Source organism: Callospermophilus lateralis, chromosome 2 (assembly GCF_048772815.1).
Source record: "Callospermophilus lateralis isolate mCalLat2 chromosome 2, mCalLat2.hap1, whole genome shotgun sequence".
Taxonomy (NCBI): domain Eukaryota; kingdom Metazoa; phylum Chordata; class Mammalia; order Rodentia; family Sciuridae; genus Callospermophilus; species Callospermophilus lateralis.
This window is the reverse complement of record NC_135306.1, coordinates 48,339,829-48,359,159: the sequence shown is the minus strand read 5'-3', so window position 1 is coordinate 48,359,159 and position 19,331 is coordinate 48,339,829. Positions and strand designations below refer to the sequence as shown.

At 38.7% G+C, this 19,331-nt stretch overlaps 2 protein-coding genes and 1 pseudogene across 2 annotated transcripts; all 3 read left to right on the top strand.

Annotated features, from left to right (window-relative positions):
• The first annotated feature begins 2,862 nt into the window (after nucleotides 1-2,862).
• Nucleotides 2,863-3,468, top strand: LOC143641382 (interferon alpha-5-like). The gene has a single exon (XM_077108649.1). It carries the CDS (start codon nucleotides 2,863-2,865, stop codon nucleotides 3,466-3,468), a length of 606 nt encoding a protein of 201 aa, XP_076964764.1.
• A 7,451-nt stretch (nucleotides 3,469-10,919) lies between these two features.
• On the top strand, nucleotides 10,920-11,525 carry LOC143386006 (interferon alpha-5-like). Its single transcript, XM_077108648.1, has one exon. The coding sequence runs from the start codon at nucleotides 10,920-10,922 to the stop codon at nucleotides 11,523-11,525; it is 606 nt and encodes a 201-aa protein (XP_076964763.1).
• A 4,793-nt stretch (nucleotides 11,526-16,318) lies between these two features.
• On the top strand, nucleotides 16,319-18,494 carry LOC143385995 (formin-2 pseudogene; annotated as a pseudogene).
• Nucleotides 18,495-19,331: the final 837 nt, after the last annotated feature.

Genomic DNA, 19,331 nt, shown 5'->3' with positions numbered 1-19,331 from the left:
ATATATTTCTATCAAATATAAAGATAGCCCAAGATTCTGATTCAAGGATTGTGGTTTTGAAATCCATTTTGCTTGATTTGTCAGCTGGTTTCTATATTTCCTTCAGCTGTTGAAATTCAGGTGTTTCAGTTGTGTTTAACTAATTGTTAGGTTACAAGTTAAATCACAGAAATGTATTGGTTCATGCTGATACTTCCTGGTTCCTTGTGCACGAAGTTTCAGTACCTTCAAATTCAATAAAAAGTCTCAAAAGTTGTAACCCAAGAGAAATTGTAGAACTCGTCTATGGAATCCATTGACAAAGAGGTCATCCTGAAAATATCGTTGACTTCATTTCTTCTAAAGCTAGGACAGTAAAAGGATATAAAATTTTTCTTTCAGTATGAATAAAAATTTAACTCATTTTATTTAATGCTTTATTGAAAAAACGATATATATATATTTATATACATATACACACAAACACCACATATACACATACATTCTTAAACACATTTTAGCTACATTTGCACACAATACCATTATTTTATTTATTTATTTTATGTGGTGCTGAAAACTGAACTCAATTCCTTGCATTTGCCAGGCATGCTGAGCCAGAACGCCAGCCCCCAAACCGATTTTTCACTAAAGAACTCGTGATAATAATAGGATGATAACACGCCTTACTTATGTTTTCCAATTTCTTCAAGGCCATCCCATTGAAAACGAAATCGCTGAAAAATACTAAAAGCATCCCTAGAGAGGCGCTGTCTCCCTCCTGGGGCTCTAGGGAAAGGGCGCTTCTCCAGCTCCCCTGCACGGGTCACAATTCTGGTCCTTCCTGGTCCGCAGAACTGTCTCCGTCTTTCCCCTTCTCCAAGTGCTGCGGGCACTTCTCCAAACACACGTAATCTCTATAGTCACAAACCAAAAGACGTCTAGTCCTCAAAACGCTGAAAAAATGTTCAGTCAAAGAAAAAACAAAATCCCCTTCCGCTGACACACACTTCACCCCAGAGGGAAATCCCCAAGAGTAGAGCAATATTGAGAATGGGTAACATTTGCACTTGCACCCAAGAAAGATCTTAGTCCCCAAAGTGTGGGTAAAGTGTCCACCTAACTTCCAACAGAGAGAGCCTTGTGGAGTATTTAAGGGGCAGCAAGTTGACAGGCAAGCCAGGATGTTTCTCTCCAACTACAGAGGGCAACTGGAAACTGAAAGCCCCAAACCTCTCCCAATCACGGGCGAAGGAGGCAGAAAAGCCTGACGCTGCCTCTTGTGCAGTTTCACTTCTTAGCGGTGCCTAAGCGCCGCCCAGAGGCTGGAAAGTGCATTACTGAAACTGAAGTCGTCCAGATCTATCACCTACATTTCCAAAAAAATCTTTGGAGGTATGAATGAATCTTAGGCACTACAGTGGTTTCTGGTACTCCAAAACTCTACCCTTCCTGGAAACAAAAATATTCCCTTGCAAATCCTTAGAGCCAGGGTATTGTTTATAATGTGAAGATAAATGAACTGAACAATTATTAGAGAAATCTAAAATTCAAGAATACAAAATTAGTCATCAGTCATCAATTAGGATGAAGAATTTTACTAGGATTTCTGCCAGGATTTCTGTGTGATGTAGCACAACCGACTTAAACTCTTTAACCCACAGTTTTCTCACAAATATGATGGGTTCAAAATATTAGAAGCTTTGTGAGCACAACAAACACTTGCATTTCAAATGGCACAATACTTTATTGACTGAAGATTTGAAATTAGGAATATATTTTCTGAGTTTTGTTTTTCTTTCCTTCTGTTTTTTTTTTTTTTTTAATCCAAGGTCTGAACCCCACATCTGAGCAGGAACAGATTAAGGTTTTATCATGAGATTGGAGTCATTCAGTCATATTCTCAGGCTCCATTTCTTTTCCAAACATTTACTTTTTGGTTGTAGTTGGGCACAATAGTTTTATTTTTATTTTTATTTTTTATTTATTTTTATGTGCTGCTGAGGATCCAGCCCAGGGCCTCATACCTGCTAGGCAAGCATTCTACCACTGAGTCATAACCCCAGCCCTCGCAGGCTCCATTTCTAATTGTTTCACTTGCTGTTTCTGCCCTATCTTTAGATACTTCCAAATGTCTTACAGGAGTTAAAGTCATGTCAATGATTTTGTAAAATACACAACAAAATTGAGCTACTGTACAGATTAAAAATTATTTTTCATATTATTTTAATAATTTTCTTATATGATGCAAAGTTCTAAAACTCATTGCAAAGAAAACAATCGAACATTATTTCATCCTTTTAAGAAAGGTTTTATAATCGCATTGAAGGATCAGATTTTCTCAGTTTTATAATATATTTTGAAAATTGATAGTCACTGTAATTTGACATATCACAATTAACTTAAAGTGAATGAAGTCATTACAAATACAGATATAAAGATCATTTAAATTTCAAAAAATTTAAAGTGTAATTTAGCCTAAATATTGTCATTCATAACTCTATATTGAATAAAAACATAAGTTCATAATTTTGATATACACAGATATAGATACACTACCTATACAGATATGAAGGATAAATATCCTAAGTGAAATTTAATGACATTTTTCAATAAGAAACAAATTTGTGAAAAGGCTCTGATAGGTAAGGGTAACATTGGAAGTGGAGGCAATAATGAAAACTAGAATGGTTTAGAAACATTGCTGAAAACCAAAGTAGAGAATGTATAAAGGAAAGCAAAACCAGAAGGCACTGGCATTCATAAAATCGCACTATTGTGTTCTCTCTTTTAGGTATCCACACAAAGCAAGGTCTTCAGAGACTCTGGAGCAAGGACTGAGCATCACCCATCTCAGACAGCCCAGCAGCATCTGCAAGATCCCCAATGGCCTTGCCCTTGGCTTTCCTGCTGGCCCTAGTGGTGCTCAGCTGCAAGACCACCTGCTCTCTGGGCTGTGACCTGCTTCAGATACACAACCTGGGTCTTGAAACTTCTGAGAAAAATGAGGAGGGGGCACTGAGTCTCCTGCAAAAAATGAGGAGAATTCCCGATTTCTCCTGCCTGGACGACAGAGAGGACTTTGCCTTCCCCCAGAAGCTGTTGGAGGGTGAGAAGGTGCCAAGGGCTCAAGCTGTTGCTGCCCTCCAGGAGATGACCCACCAGATCTTGCGCCTTTTTGGCACCCAGGAGGCGTTTGCTGCTTGGAACAAGACCCTCCTGGACACCTTCCTCAGTGGCCTCCTTCAGCAGTTGGATGACCTGGAAGCCTGTGTGACCCACCAGGTGAGGCCGGAAAAAGCTCTCGGAATAACTGTTAGAAAATACTTCCGCAGGATCACTGTCTACCTGAAGGAGAAGGAATACCTGCCTTGTGCCTGGGAGATGGTCCGAACAGAAATCTTGAAATTCTTCTCTTCTTCACCTAAGTTATATGAAAGATTAAGGAGCATGGAACGAGACCTGGTCCAGCAGGGAAATGCTTCTCACTGAAGAACACACCTTACCGCACTCCCACAACTTCTGCCATTTCAAAGACTCCCATGCCTCCTTGTTACAAGAATTCACTCCACTCCTTGTATGTTTTCAGTCAATGATGCGTTTCTATAGGCACCAGTCCCTTACATTGCTTCAGATGTATTTATCTATTTAAATATTCATTTAATTAACTATTCATAAGATTTAATTTATTTTGTTCATATACTATGTGTATATTTAGAGTATGATTAATAAAACAAAGCATTTTTATACAATCAATTTAGTTTTCTTTCTTCATTGCATATTTTACTGTAGAAACTTCTTTAGTTTTGAAACTCCTTTATATTCTTGGACATGGATGAGGGGTGCGGTAAATACATTGTTTATTCTTTCCTAATTTTAACTTGAGAAGCATTTTGAAATTTTAGTTCTAAATCATGATTTCTATGATGAGTTCTCATTTCATGTACATCTTTATTTTTTTGCATTTTCCTGTCAACCTAGTGGTGTCACTTTTAGACAAGTTGAGATTAAGAGAAAATGAATGGAGGTATTGATATGATGAAAGACAAGCATGAAAACAACTTCCTAAATGCATTGTGGAAGTTGTTGATTTTTTTAACTGATTTTTTAAGAATATAAATAACAGTGGAATGCATTACAATGCTTACTACACATATACAGCACAACTTTTCATATCTCTGGTTGTATATAAAGTATGTTGACACCAATTGTTGTCTTCATTCATGTACTTTGGATAATGATGTCTATCACATTCCACCACCATCCTTGTTAATCCCCTGCCCCCTCCCTTTCCCTCCCACCCCTCTGCCCTATCTAGAATTCATCTATTTCCCCCATGCTCCCCCTTCTGACCCCAATATGCATCAGCCTCCTTATATCAGGTAAAACATTGGGCATGTGTTTTCTTGGCATTGGCTAACTTCATTTAGCCTTATCTTCTCCAACGCCATTCATTTAGCTGCAAATGCCATGACTTTATTCTCTTTTATTGCTGAGTAAAATTGCAGTGTATATATGTGCCCCATTTTTTTATACATTCTTCCCCTGAGGGGCTTCTAGGTTGGCTCCACAGTTTAGCTATTGTGAATTGTGCTGCTATAAACATCCATGTGGCTCTGTCCCTGTAGTATGTTGATTTTAAGTCCTTTGGTGAGTGATAGATTTTTAATTTCATTTTGTGACATGTGGATATCCAGTTTTCCCAGCACCATTTTTCGAAGAGGCTATCTTTTCTCCAGTGAGTATTTTTGGTGCTTTTGTCTAATATAAGATAACTGAAGTTATGTGGGTTAGACTCTGTGTCCTCTATTCTGTACCATTGGTCTACAGATCTATTTTGGTGCCAATACCATGCGGTTTTAGTCGCTATTGGTGGGTAGTATAGTTGTAGGTCTGGAATGGTAATGCCACCAGCTTCATTCTTCTTGCTAAGGATTGCTTTGGCTATGCTGGGTCTCTTGTTTTTGCAGATGAATTTTATGATGGCTTTTTCTCTTTCTCTGAGGAATGCCATTGGGATTTTGATTGGAATTGCATCAAATCTCTACAGTGCTTTTGGTAGTATGGTCATTTGGACAATATTAATTCTGCCTATCGGAGAACAAGGTAGATCTTTCCTTCTTCTAAGGTCTTCTTTAATTTCTTTCCTTAGCATGTTGTAGTTTTCATTGCAGAGGTCTTTACCTCTTTTGTTAAATTAATTCCTAAGAATTTTTTTTGAGGCTCTTATAAATGGGGTGCTTTTCCTAGTTTCACTTTCAGCGGATTTGTCACTGATGTACAGAAATGCCATGGATTTATGGGGGTTGATTTTATATCCTGCCACTTTGCTGAATTCATTTACTAGTTCTAGAAGTTTCCTGGTAGAGCTTTTTAGATCTTCTAGGTATCGAATCATATAGTCAGCAAATAGTGCTAATTTTAGTTCTTCTTTTCCTATACATATCCCTTTAATTTCTAGTTGCTCTAACCACTGTTTCAAGAACTATGTTAAACAGACGTGGTGAAAGAGGGCATCCCTGTCTTGTTCCAGTTTTGAGAGGGAATGCCTTTAATTTTTCAACATTGAGAATGATGTTGGCCTGAGGCTTATTGTAGATAGCCTTTAGGATGTGGAGATATGTTCCTGTTATCCTTAGTTTTTCTCGTGTTTGGAACATGGAAAGGTGCTGTATTTTGTCCAATGCTTTTTCTGCATCTATTGAGATGATCATATGATTCTTATCTTTGAGTCTGTTGCTGTGATGAATTCCATTTATTGATTTCCGTATGTTGAACCAACCGTGCATCCCTGGGATAAATCCCACTTGACCATAGTGCACAATCTTTTGGATATGTTTTTGTCATTGTTTTGCCAGGATGGTATTGAGAATTTTTGCATCTATGTTCATTAGAGATATTGGTCTGAAGTTTTCTTTCTTTGATGTGTCTTTCCCTGGTACTGGGATCAGGGTGATATTGGCCTCCTAGAATGGGTTTGGAAGTGCTGCCTCTGTTTCTATTTCCTGAAATAAATTGTAGAGTATTGGTATTAGTTCTTCTTTAAAGGTCCTGTAGAACTCGCCTGTGTATCTATCCATTCCTGGGCTTTTCTTGATTGTTCAGCTTCTGCTGGTGTCTTCTGTTTCATCCCTTTATATTGGTCTGTTTAAATTGTGTATATCTTCCTGATTCAATCTGGGCAAATCATATGAGTTAAGAAACTGGTTGATGCCTTTATGTCTTCTATTTTATTGGAGTATGAGTTTTCAAAACAATTTCTAATTTTCCTCTGTAATTCTGTAGTGTCCCTTGTGATATGACCTTTTTCATCACATATGCAGGTAATTGGAGCTTTTTTTCTGTCCTTCACTTCATTAGCGTCTCTAAGGGTCTGTGAACTTTATTTGTTTTTTTCAAAGACCCATCGTTTTGTTTAGTCAACTATTTCAATTGTTTCTTTGGTTGGGGTTGCATTGATTTCAGCTCCCATTTTAATTATTTCTTGCCTTTTACTGCTTTTGCTGCTGATTTGTTCTTTCCTTCTAGGGCTTTGAGATGTAGTGTGATGTCATTTATGGAGTCCTACTGGAAGACCGAGGCCCTGAGCCCTGCGTGGGGTTCACAGTGCTGGTGATTTCTGTAGAAATCAGCTGTCTAGGGGTGCTCTTGCACACTCTGAGATGCAGTATTCCAACTAGGTGAGATCTGGGTCAAGGAGCAACTCAGGATGCTGCCTCCCTGTGGCCCGCCATCTTGGAATTCCCAGGAAGTTGTTTCTTCAACCTCAAATGAAGCACAAAATTATCAATGATTGTTTTTAAAGTGAAAGCAAAGAAAAATAAATTTTAGTCAATGATCAGTCGGATATATTTAACTTTGTTCTTATGTCTCTATGTTGGTATTTAGATTTTATTAAAAAAAACATTCTCAAAACATGTATAATAATTTTATTTAAACAAAATAGATGAATTTCTCAAAAGTTATATGTGCTTGCATGCATACCAATGCCTTAGGCAGGAGACTCAGTTCCCAAGTTCAAAGAACTCTCTGCCCTTTTCCTTGATCCAATATCTAGTGATCTTCTCAGATTGGTCTGAATTCATTCCAGATATGGGATATTTTCTTAAAGTCCAGAGGTGGAAAACCCTGCTATTAGAAGGATGAAAGAGAAAATGGCAGTATAAATATGTATTTTAAATGACAAATTGGCTTACAATAGGAATTGATGCATTTTTGGAAGACATGCAATGAAACACCTCAATGCTTTGGGAAAGTGGAGGACATTTGTGATCTTGGTGGTAGCTTGTTGGGTAGCACTAATCAGCAGAAACCACATTGTCATAGTTCTAAATGGAACAACAGAGGCAGCTAATAGTCTCATATCAAAAATAATTCGGACAGTGTGTATTCTGAGACAAGAGAAAAATGTAAGGTGTGACCTTTGAGTGCTTAACATACTTCAAACATTATGACCTCTAGCTTTTTTCTTCCCTCCTGAGAATTCCTCTTCGAATTGTCTCTTTGTTCTCATGATGATATTTGAAAAGTAGGGTGAATTAAGGAAAACCAATGTCAATCTCTTTTGGCAGACTTAGGCCTCCCTTACTAAACTGATGTTTTTGTTATCCTTCAAGAATTTATAAATATGGGTGCCACTGGGTCCATTTACAGGACAGTGTTCATGAAACTAAAAGATGAAAGCAAAGCTTCAGGGTTCAATAACATGTTGAGGGACCAATCCAAAGTTTTCCATGATCTGAAGGGTACTGCTTCCTCAGTAATAAGGCACAGAGAAGGCATGGTCCTGTGTAGTGTAACAGGTGAATGTCACAGAGCTATGGAAGAGTCAGAGAGTATTCCTGAGAATGGAGCTATGGGATCAGAAAAGTGAAAAGTGAGCCAGTGAAAAGTGAGTCTGTCCATAATATCCAACCTGAAAGATCCCACCACACTTCTGGCCTCTAGATCCTGCAGCACTTCTCTGAGATTTTCTGTTTTCCAAGTTCAACATTACAGCATATCATGATAAGTATATAATTCAGTATGATAAATGACTTCTCTGACCACTCGTCCATACATTTTCCCAGGAGCATTTGGAAACCATATATTTCTATCAAATATAAAGATAGCCCAAGATTCTGATTCAAGGATTGTGGTTTTGAAATCCATTTTGCTTGATTTGTCAGCTGGTTTCTATATTTCCTTCAGCTGTTGAAATTCAGGTGTTTCAGTTGTGTTTAACTAATTGTTAGGTTACAAGTTAAATCACAGAAATGTATTGGTTCATGCTGATACTTCCTGGTTCCTTGTGCACGAAGTTTCAGTACCTTCAAATTCAATAAAAAGTCTCAAAAGTTGTAACCCAAGAGAAATTGTAGAACTCGTCTATGGAATCCATTGACAAAGAGGTCATCCTGAAAATATCGTTGACTTCATTTCTTCTAAAGCTAGGACAGTAAAAGGATATAAAATTTTTCTTTCAGTATGAATAAAAATTTAACTCATTTTATTTAATGCTTTATTGAAAAAACGATATATATATATTTATATACATATACACACAAACACCACATATACACATACATTCTTAAACACATTTTAGCTGCAGTTGCACACAATACCATTATTTTATTTATTTATTTTATGTGGTGCTGAAAACTGAACTCAATTCCTTGCATTTGCCAGGCATGCTGAGCCAGAACGCCAGCCCCCAAACCGATTTTTCACTAAAGAACTCGTGATAATAATAGGATGATAACACGCCTTACTTATGTTTTCCAATTTCTTCAAGGCCATCCCATTGAAAACGAAATCGCTGAAAAATACTAAAAGCATCCCTAGAGAGGCGCTGTCTCCCTCCTGGGGCTCTAGGGAAAGGGCGCTTCTCCAGCTCCCCTGCACGGGTCACAATTCTGGTCCTTCCTGGTCCGCAGAACTGTCTCCGTCTTTCCCCTTCTCCAAGTGCTGCGGGCACTTCTCCAAACACACGTAATCTCTATAGTCACAAACCAAAAGACGTCTAGTCCTCAAAACGCTGAAAAAATGTTCAGTCAAAGAAAAAACAAAATCCCCTTCCGCTGACACACACTTCACCCCAGAGGGAAATCCCCAAGAGTAGAGCAATATTGAGAATGGGTAACATTTGCACTTGCACCCAAGAAAGATCTTAGTCCCCAAAGTGTGGGTAAAGTGTCCACCTAACTTCCAACAGAGAGAGCCTTGTGGAGTATTTAAGGGGCAGCAAGTTGACAGGCAAGCCAGGATGTTTCTCTCCAACTACAGAGGGCAACTGGAAACTGAAAGCCCCAAACCTCTCCCAATCACGGGCGAAGGAGGCAGAAAAGCCTGACGCTGCCTCTTGTGCAGTTTCACTTCTTAGCGGTGCCTAAGCGCCGCCCAGAGGCTGGAAAGTGCATTACTGAAACTGAAGTCGTCCAGATCTATCACCTACATTTCCAAAAAAATCTTTGGAGGTATGAATGAATCTTAGGCACTACAGTGGTTTCTGGTACTCCAAAACTCTACCCTTCCTGGAAACAAAAATATTCCCTTGCAAATCCTTAGAGCCAGGGTATTGTTTATAATGTGAAGATAAATGAACTGAACAATTATTAGAGAAATCTAAAATTCAAGAATACAAAATTAGTCATCAGTCATCAATTAGGATGAAGAATTTTACTAGGATTTCTGCCAGGATTTCTGTGTGATGTAGCACAACCGACTTAAACTCTTTAACCCACAGTTTTCTCACAAATATGATGGGTTCAAAATATTAGAAGCTTTGTGAGCACAACAAACACTTGCATTTCAAATGGCACAATACTTTATTGACTGAAGATTTGAAATTAGGAATATATTTTCTGAGTTTTGTTTTTCTTTCCTTCTGTTTTTTTTTTTTTAATCCAAGGTCTGAACCCCACATCTGAGCAGGAACAGATTAAGGTTTTATCATGAGATTGGAGTCATTCAGTCATATTCTCAGGCTCCATTTCTTTTCCAAACATTTACTTTTTGGTTGTAGTTGGGCACAATAGTTTTATTTTTATTTTTTTTTTTTATTTATTTTTATGTGCTGCTGAGGATCCAGCCCAGGGCCTCATACCTGCTAGGCAAGCATTCTACCACTGAGTCATAACCCCAGCCCTCGCAGGCTCCATTTCTAATTGTTTCACTTGCTGTTTCTGCCCTATCTTTAGATACTTCCAAATGTCTTACAGGAGTTAAAGTCATGTCAATGATTTTGTAAAATACACAACAAAATTGAGCTACTGTACAGATTAAAAATTATTTTTCATATTATTTTAATAATTTTCTTATATGATGCAAAGTTCTAAAACTCATTGCAAAGAAAACAATCGAACATTATTTCATCCTTTTAAGAAAGGTTTTATAATCGCATTGAAGGATCAGATTTTCTCAGTTTTATAATATATTTTGAAAATTGATAGTCACTGTAATTTGACATATCACAATTAACTTAAAGTGAATGAAGTCATTACAAATACAGATATAAAGATCATTTAAATTTCAAAAAATTTAAAGTGTAATTTAGCCTAAATATTGTCATTCATAACTCTATATTGAATAAAAACATAAGTTCATAATTTTGATATACACAGATATAGATACACTACCTATACAGATATGAAGGATAAATATCCTAAGTGAAATTTAATGACATTTTTCAATAAGAAACAAATTTGTGAAAAGGCTCTGATAGGTAAGGGTAACATTGGAAGTGGAGGCAATAATGAAAACTAGAATGGTTTAGAAACATTGCTGAAAACCAAAGTAGAGAATGTATAAAGGAAAGCAAAACCAGAAGGCACTGGCATTCATAAAATCGCACTATTGTGTTCTCTCTTTTAGGTATCCACACAAAGCAAGGTCTTCAGAGACTCTGGAGCAAGGACTGAGCATCACCCATCTCAGACAGCCCAGCAGCATCTGCAAGATCCCCAATGGCCTTGCCCTTGGCTTTCCTGCTGGCCCTAGTGGTGCTCAGCTGCAAGACCACCTGCTCTCTGGGCTGTGACCTGCTTCAGATACACAACCTGGGTCTTGAAACTTCTGAGAAAAATGAGGAGGGGGCACTGAGTCTCCTGCAAAAAATGAGGAGAATTCCCGATTTCTCCTGCCTGGACGACAGAGAGGACTTTGCCTTCCCCCAGAAGCTGTTGGAGGGTGAGAAGGTGCCAAGGGCTCAAGCTGTTGCTGCCCTCCAGGAGATGACCCACCAGATCTTGCGCCTTTTTGGCACCCAGGAGGCGTTTGCTGCTTGGAACAAGACCCTCCTGGACACCTTCCTCAGTGGCCTCCTTCAGCAGTTGGATGACCTGGAAGCCTGTGTGACCCACCAGGTGAGGCCGGAAAAAGCTCTCGGAATAACTGTTAGAAAATACTTCCGCAGGATCACTGTCTACCTGAAGGAGAAGGAATACCTGCCTTGTGCCTGGGAGATGGTCCGAACAGAAATCTTGAAATTCTTCTCTTCTTCACCTAAGTTATATGAAAGATTAAGGAGCATGGAACGAGACCTGGTCCAGCAGGGAAATGCTTCTCACTGAAGAACACACCTTACCGCACTCCCACAACTTCTGCCATTTCAAAGACTCCCATGCCTCCTTGTTACAAGAATTCACTCCACTCCTTGTATGTTTTCAGTCAATGATGCGTTTCTATAGGCACCAGTCCCTTACATTGCTTCAGATGTATTTATCTATTTAAATATTCATTTAATTAACTATTCATAGGATTTAATTTATTTTGTTCATATACTATGTGTATATTTAGAGTATGATTAATAAAACAAAGCATTTTTATACAATCAATTTAGTTTTCTTTCTTCATTGCATATTTTACTGTAGAAACTTCTTTAGTTTTGAAACTCCTTTATATTCTTGGACATGGATGAGGGGTGCGGTAAATACATTTTTTTATTCTTTCCTAATTTTGACTTGAGAAGCAAAATTGAAATTTTAGTTGTAAATGATGATTTCTATGATGAGTTCTCATTTCATGTACATCTTTATTTTTTTGCATTTTCCTGTCAACTTAGTGGTGTCACTTTTAGACAAGTTGAGATTAAGAGAAAATGAATGGAGGTATTGATATGATGAAAGACAAGCATGAAAACAACTTCCTAAATGCATTGTGGAAGTTGTTGATTTTTTTTACTGATTTTTTAAAAATATAAATAACAGCGGAATGCATTACAATGCTTACTACACATATACAGCACAACTTTTCATATCTCTGGTTGTATATAAAGTATGTGACACCAATTGTTGTCTTCATTCATGTACTTTGGATAATGATGTCTATCACATTCCACCACCATCCTTGTTAATCCCCTGCCCCCTCCCTTTCCCTCCCACCCCTCTGCCCTATCTAGAATTCATCTATTTCCCCCATGCTCCCCCTTCTGACTCCAATATGCATCAGCCTCCTTATATCAGGTAAAACATTGGGCTTGTGTTTTCTTGGCATTGGCTAACTTCATTTAGACTTATCTTCTCCAACGCCATTCATTTACCTGCAAATGCCATGACTTTATTCTCTTTTATTGCTGAGTAAAATTGCAGTGTATATATGTGCCCCATTTTTTTATACATTCTTCCCCTGAGGGGCTTCTAGGTTGGCTCCACAGTTTAGCTATTGTGAATTGTGCTGCTATAAACATCCATGTGGCTCTGTCCCTGTAGTATGTTTATTTTAAGTCCTTTGGGTATAGACTAAGCAGTGGGATAACTGGGTCAAATGGTGGTTCCATTCCCAGATTTCCAAGGAATCTCCATACTGCTTCCCACATTGGCTGCACCAATTTGCTGTCCCACCAGTAGTGCATGAGAGTAACTTTTCCCCCACATCCTTGCCAACACTTATTGTCTTCATAATAGCTGACATTCTGACTGGAATGAGATGATATGTTAGAGTATTTTTATTTGCATTTCTCTAATTGCTAGAGATGATGAAAATTTTTTCGTATATCTGTTGATTGATTGTATATCCTCTTGTGAGAAGTGTCTGTTCAGGTCCTTGGCCCATTTATTGATTTGTTGATTTGTTTGTTTGTTTCTTTGTTTTTTTGGAGCTTTTCTGTTTGAATTCTTTCTATACCTAGAGATTAGTGCCCTATCCGATATGTGAGGGGTGAATATTTGCTCCCAGGATATAGGTTCTCTGTTCACCTCACTGTTTTTTTTTTTTTGAAAAGAAATATTTTAGTTTGATTCCATCCCATTTGTTGATCTTGGTTTTAATTCTTGCACTATAGCGGTCTTTTTATGGAAGTCGGGGCCTAATCCCACATGATGAAGTATGGCCTACGTTTTCTTCTATTAGATGCAGAGTCTCTGGTTTAATCCCTAGGTCCCCAATCCATTTTGAGTTGAGTTTTGTGCATGGTGAGTGATAGATTTTTAATTTCATTTTGTGACATGTGGATATCCAGTTTTCCCAGCACCATTTTTCGAAGTGGCTATCTTTTCTCCAGTGCATATTTTTGGCGCCTTTGTCTAATATAAGATAACTGAAGTTATGTGGGTTAGACTCTGTGTCCTCTATTCTGTACCATTGGTCTACAGATCTATTTTGGTGCCAATACCATGCGGTTTTAGTCACTATTGCTTCGTAGTATAGTTGTAGAACTGGAATGGTAATGCCACCAGCTTCATTCTTCTTGCTAAGGATTGCTTTGGCTATGCTGGGTCTCTTGTTTTTGCAGATTAATTTTATGATGGCTTTTTCCCTTTCTATGAGGAATGCCATTGGGATTTTGATTGGAATTACATCAAATCTCTACAGTGCTTTTGGTAGTATGGTCATTTGGACAATATTAATTCTGCTTATCGAAGAACAAGGTAGATCTTTCCATATTCTAAGGTCTTCTTAATTTCTTTCCTTAGCATGTTGTAGTTTTCATTGCAGAGGTCTTTACCTCTTTTGTTAAATTTATTCCTAAGAATTTTATTTGAGACTGTTATAAATGGGGTGCTTTTCCTAGTTTCACTTTCAGCGGATTTGTCGCTGATGTACAGAAATGTCATGGATTTATGGGGGTTGATTTTATATCCTGCCACTTTGCTGAATTCATTTACTAGTTCTAGAAGTTTCCTGGTGGAGCATTTTAGATCTTCTAGGTATAGAATCATGTAGTCAGCAAATAGTGTTAATTTTAGTTCTTCTTTTCCTATACATATCCCTTTAATTTCTAGTTGGTCTAGCCACTGTTTCAAGAACTATGTTAAACAGAAGTGGTGAAAGATGGCATCCCTGTCTTTTTCTGGTTTTGAGAGGGAATGCCTTTAATTTTTCAACATTGAGAATGATGTTGGCCTGAGGCTTATTGTAGATAGCCTTTAGGATGTGGAGATATGTTCCTGTTATCCTTAGTTTTTCTCGTGTTTGGAACATGGAAAGGTGCTGTATTTTGTCAATGCTTTTCTGCATCTATTGAGATGATCATATGATTCTTATCTTTGAGTCTATTGCTGTGATGAATTCCATTTATTGAATTCCGTATGTTGAACCAACCGTGCATCCCTGGGATAAATCCCACTTGATCATGGTGCACAATCTTTTGGATATGTTTTTGTCATCATTTTGCCAGGATTGTATTGAGAATTTTTGCATCTATGTTCATTAGAGATATTGGTCTGAAGTTTTCTTTCTTTGATATGTCTTTGCCTGGTACTGGGATCAGGGTGATATTGGCCTCCTAGAATGGGTTTGGAAGTGCTGCCTCTGTTTCTATTTCCTGAAATAAATTGTAGAGTATTGGTATTAGTTCTTCTTTAAAGGTCCTGTGGAACTCGGCTGTGTATCTATCCAGTCCTGGGTTTTTCTTGGTTGGTCAGCTTATGCTGGTGTCTTCTGTTTCATCCCTTAATATTGGTCTGTTTAAATTGTGTGTATCTTTCTGATTCAATCTGGGCAAATCGGATGTCTTAAGAAACTGGTTGATGCCCTTCATGTCTTCTATTTTATTGGAGTATGAGTTTTCAAAACAATTTCTAATTATCCTCTGTATTCTTGTAGTGAGTGTTGTGATATTACCGTTTTCATCACTTATGCTGGTATTTTGAGTTTTCTCTGTCCTTCTCTCTTTTAGCTTAGTTAAGGGTCTGTCAATTTTATTTAATTTTTCAAAAAACCAACTTTTTGTTTTGTCATTTTTTTTCAATTGTTTATTTTGTTTTGATTTCATTGATTTCAGCTCTAATTTTAATTATTTATTTCCTTCTACTTCTTTTGCTGCTGATTTGTTCTTTTCTTGCAGAGCTTTGAGATGTAATGTGAAGTCATTTATGGAGTCCTACTGGAATGCTGAGGCTCTGAGCCCTGTTTGTGTGTGTGTGTGGGGGGTGTGTGTGTCACAGCGTTGGTGATTTCTGCATAAATCAGCTGTCTAGGGGTGCTCTTGCACTCTCTGAGATGCAGTATTCCAACTAGGTGAGATCTGGGTCAGGTGTGACTCAGGATGCTGCCTCCCACTGGCCTGACATCTTGGAATCCCCTTCTTAACCTCAACTGAAGCACAAACTTAACAATGATTGCTTTCAAAATGAATGCAAAGGTATATAAATTTTGGTCAATGATCAGTCTGAGATATTTAACTTTGTTCTTATTTTTTTATGTTGGTATTTAGATTTTTATTGAAAAAGTCATTCTCAATACATGTATAACAATTTTATTTTAAAAAATAGATGAATTTCTCCCAAGTTATATGTGGTTTTGTGCATAGCAATGCCTTGGGTAGAAGATACAGTTCCCAAGAAAAAAAACTCTCTGCCTTTTTTCTTGAACCAATATCAAGTGATCTTCTCAGATTGGTCTGAATTCATTCAACATATGGGATATTTTCTTAAAGTCCAGAGGTGGAAGACCTTGCTATTACAAGAATGAAAGAGAAAATGGCTGTATCAGTATGTATTTTAAGAAATAAATTTGCTTACAATATGAATTGATGCATTTTTGGAAGTGATGGAATTTAACATCTATGTTCATTTAGGTAAAGTGGAGAACATATGTGATCTTAGTGGTAGCTTGTTGGGTAGCAGTAATCAGCAGAAACCACTTTATCATATATCTAAGAGGAAGAACAGAAAGCAGTTAATAATCAAATATCATAAATAATTCTGACTGTGTATTCTGAGACAGAGAGAAAAACGTAAGTTGTGATCTCACAAACAGCATAGGTTGTTTTTCCTAGACATTTTTCACTCTTTGATATCTATTTGTGTCCAAACAGATTTCATGCATTGGTGCTCAGACAATTCCTACTAATGTTTAATATTGCCTTAATTTTAAATCATATATTTAATTACAACAATTATTTTTTCTTGTATACATAGGTACCATGTTGAATGTCAGTAATCTGCTCTCTGGACTAAAACCTTCACTAAGCCAGATAATTGATGGAAATTGTGACCCTATTGAGAGGTGGTATATAGAATTAATGAGCAGAAATGGAGAAGGTGGCAGTTGAATAAGAGGAGAAAAGAGCTCTGTGCATCATGCTATCTGGGAGCCACTTTCCTTTTCATCACATTCAGGCTTCCATCTATTTTCCTTTGCTTTCATTTCTCAGCTGCAATGACTAACTTCTAGGAATATTTACCAGATAAAGAAAAATTATGTATTGTAAATTTTTGGAAAAAATGGTTCGTGACTTTTGGTTTTCCCTTTTCTTGGATATTGGACTTCTAACCTCAAGATGAAGTGAAAGTAAGTCAGAGACAGGAAGAGCCCTTTGCTCAGAAAAATATGTAAAGTGAATGAGCAAATTTTTAAAGGTTTGGAAGTCATTTTTTTAAAAAAATTAAATGGCAGGCTAATATTATTTTGCATCATATTTGGGTTTAACTCCCCACATTTTCTTTATGAGCACAAAAAGGATGAACCAAGAAGTTCAACTGAAATATTATCATCCTAGGAAGAAGAGAGATGTGGATAAGAGAAGTTAGTAACTAAAGTGAAGAAAGAAAAAGGAGGAGCCCTTTTGTCTTCCTTTGTGGTTTCTTTCCATCCATTTCCCTTCAAAAGTACAGATGCCCTATTGTTTCCCAGGCAAGTCCCAGCTATGTGGCCACTGTCCAGACCTCCTGATGAAGAACACAGGCCCAAGGATGCTGAAACAGAATCTCAATCTGCTATTTTGGAAACTCTGGAAAAAAAGTTCAGATGCTGCCCAGCAGGACATTTTGGATATGAAGTCTGAAAGACAGGCAAATGTAATTCAGCAACTGGAACAAACCATCGAAGATCTGAGGACCAAAATAGCTGAAGTAGAAAAGCAGTACCCTGTCCTGGACACCGAGGTGGCCAGCAGCCATCAAGGGGCTGAGAATGGAGTGACATCCTCAGAAGATGTCTGCCTGGAAACTTTAAGATTAGTAGGAAAGGATATGCAACCTCAAAAGATTTTAGAGGCAAAATCTATACAGACTTCCCCAACAGAGGAGGGTGGGATACTAACACTACCATCTGTGAAGGCACTGCCAGAAGGTCCTCCATGCCCACCTGGGGCTGAAAGTGGAGAGTCAGCTGTTCCAACATCACCTTCTGGACCTCAGACAAAATTTTGTTCTGAGATTTCTTTGATTGTGTCTCCAAGGCGAATATCAGTACAGCTTGAGGCCCATCAGTCCACGCCGAGTGTATCACAGCCTCTACCACCTTCATCCCTTCCATGTTCTGATAGTCAGGGGCAGCCTGGGTCACAGTTGTCCCATCCTCCTTTTCATACTGAGTTTGAAACCAGCCATGAACACTCTGTTTTCTCCTCCTTTGGAAACAGCTGTAATATTCCATCCCCACCACCTCTGCCTTGCACAGAATCCTCTACCTCCATGCCTAGCCTGGGCATGGCAACTCCATCACCTTCCCCTCTCCCTGATGTGACAGTGCCTCCTCTGCCCAGTGTAGCAGTTCCCCTACCTCCCCCTCTGCCTGGTACTGAAATGCTGCCACCCACTCCTGCTCCTTCTCTTCCTGGAGTGGGAATACCTCCCCCCCCTCCTCTACCTGATATGGGAATACCTCCTCCTCCCCCTCTCCCCAGAGTGGGAATACCCCCTCCTCTTCCTGGAATACTTCCTCCTCCCCCTCTTCCTGGAGTGGGAATACCCCCTCCTCCTCCTCTCCCTGGAGTGGGAATACCACCCCCTCCTCCTCTTCCTGGAATAGGAATACCTCCCCCTCTTCCTCTTTCTGGAATGGGAATACCTCTTCCCCCTTCTCTTTCTGGAATACCTCCACCTCCTCCCCTCCCTGGAGTGGGAATACCTCCTCCCCCACCACTTCCTGGAATGGGAATACCCCCTCCCCCTCCTCTTCCTGATATACCTCCTCCCCCACCACTTCCTGGAATGGGAATACCCCCTCCCCCTCCTCTTCCTGGTATACCTCCTCCCCCACCACTTCCTGGAATGGGAATACCCCCTCCCCCTCCTCTTCCTGGAGTGGGAATACCTCCTCCTCCCCCTCTTCCTGGAGTTGGTATTCCCCAACCTCCTCCTTGTGTACATGTGTGAATATGCAACTACAAATCCCATAAATATGTACAACTATAATGCATCAATAAAAATGTGGAAAAAAAGAACATTTGAGAGCAAAAGTTGAGTGAAAGTTCTTTGTTTGTCAGAAACTCCTATGAGTAGTTCTAGTTCACTTGTTATGAATATTTTGGAAAGGAGGGAAGGTTCCTATTATAAAGATGTCACAGTAGCTGAAGTTGAAAGGAAACAGAGAGGACGATCGCCATCTGCTGGTCACTAGGGAGGAGGATATCATTCTGTATCTTTTTTTTTTTTTTTAATTTTTACTTTTTGTTGCTGGGGATTGAACCAGGGCCTTGTGCATGTGAGGCAACGTCTCTACCAACTGAGCTATATTCCCCAGTCTCCTACTGAATCTTTCTTTCTTTCTTTTTTTAAGGGATGAGGATATCAAATTCTGGAGAGCTGGCTTGGTTGGTTTTAAGCAGCCTGTCTCCACTGACATTGTTTGTTTTCCAAGAGCTAAACAACAAACAAAAAACTCTATGCTGGAAAGAACTGACTCTGATACAGGAATGAACCTACAATCCTAGAGTTTGTCTCGTAGAGAGGGAAAATACTCCCATTTTTAGGCAATTGGTGTTCCTTGAGAAATGGACAGGTCCATGGGGAGAAAGGTTCATAATGTGTCCCTTCCTTCCAGCCTGCTCAGCGGTCCAGACCCTCCTGATCCATCCCTACCTCCAGCATCTGCAAGCTGGAGGTAAGAGAGCTACCCATCTGGTATGGAGCTGCAAGGAATTTCAAGGAAAATCTGTTGGCTGGTGTCTTAGCTCCTTCTTCTTTTTTTGTTTTTTAAATTGTTTTTTTTTT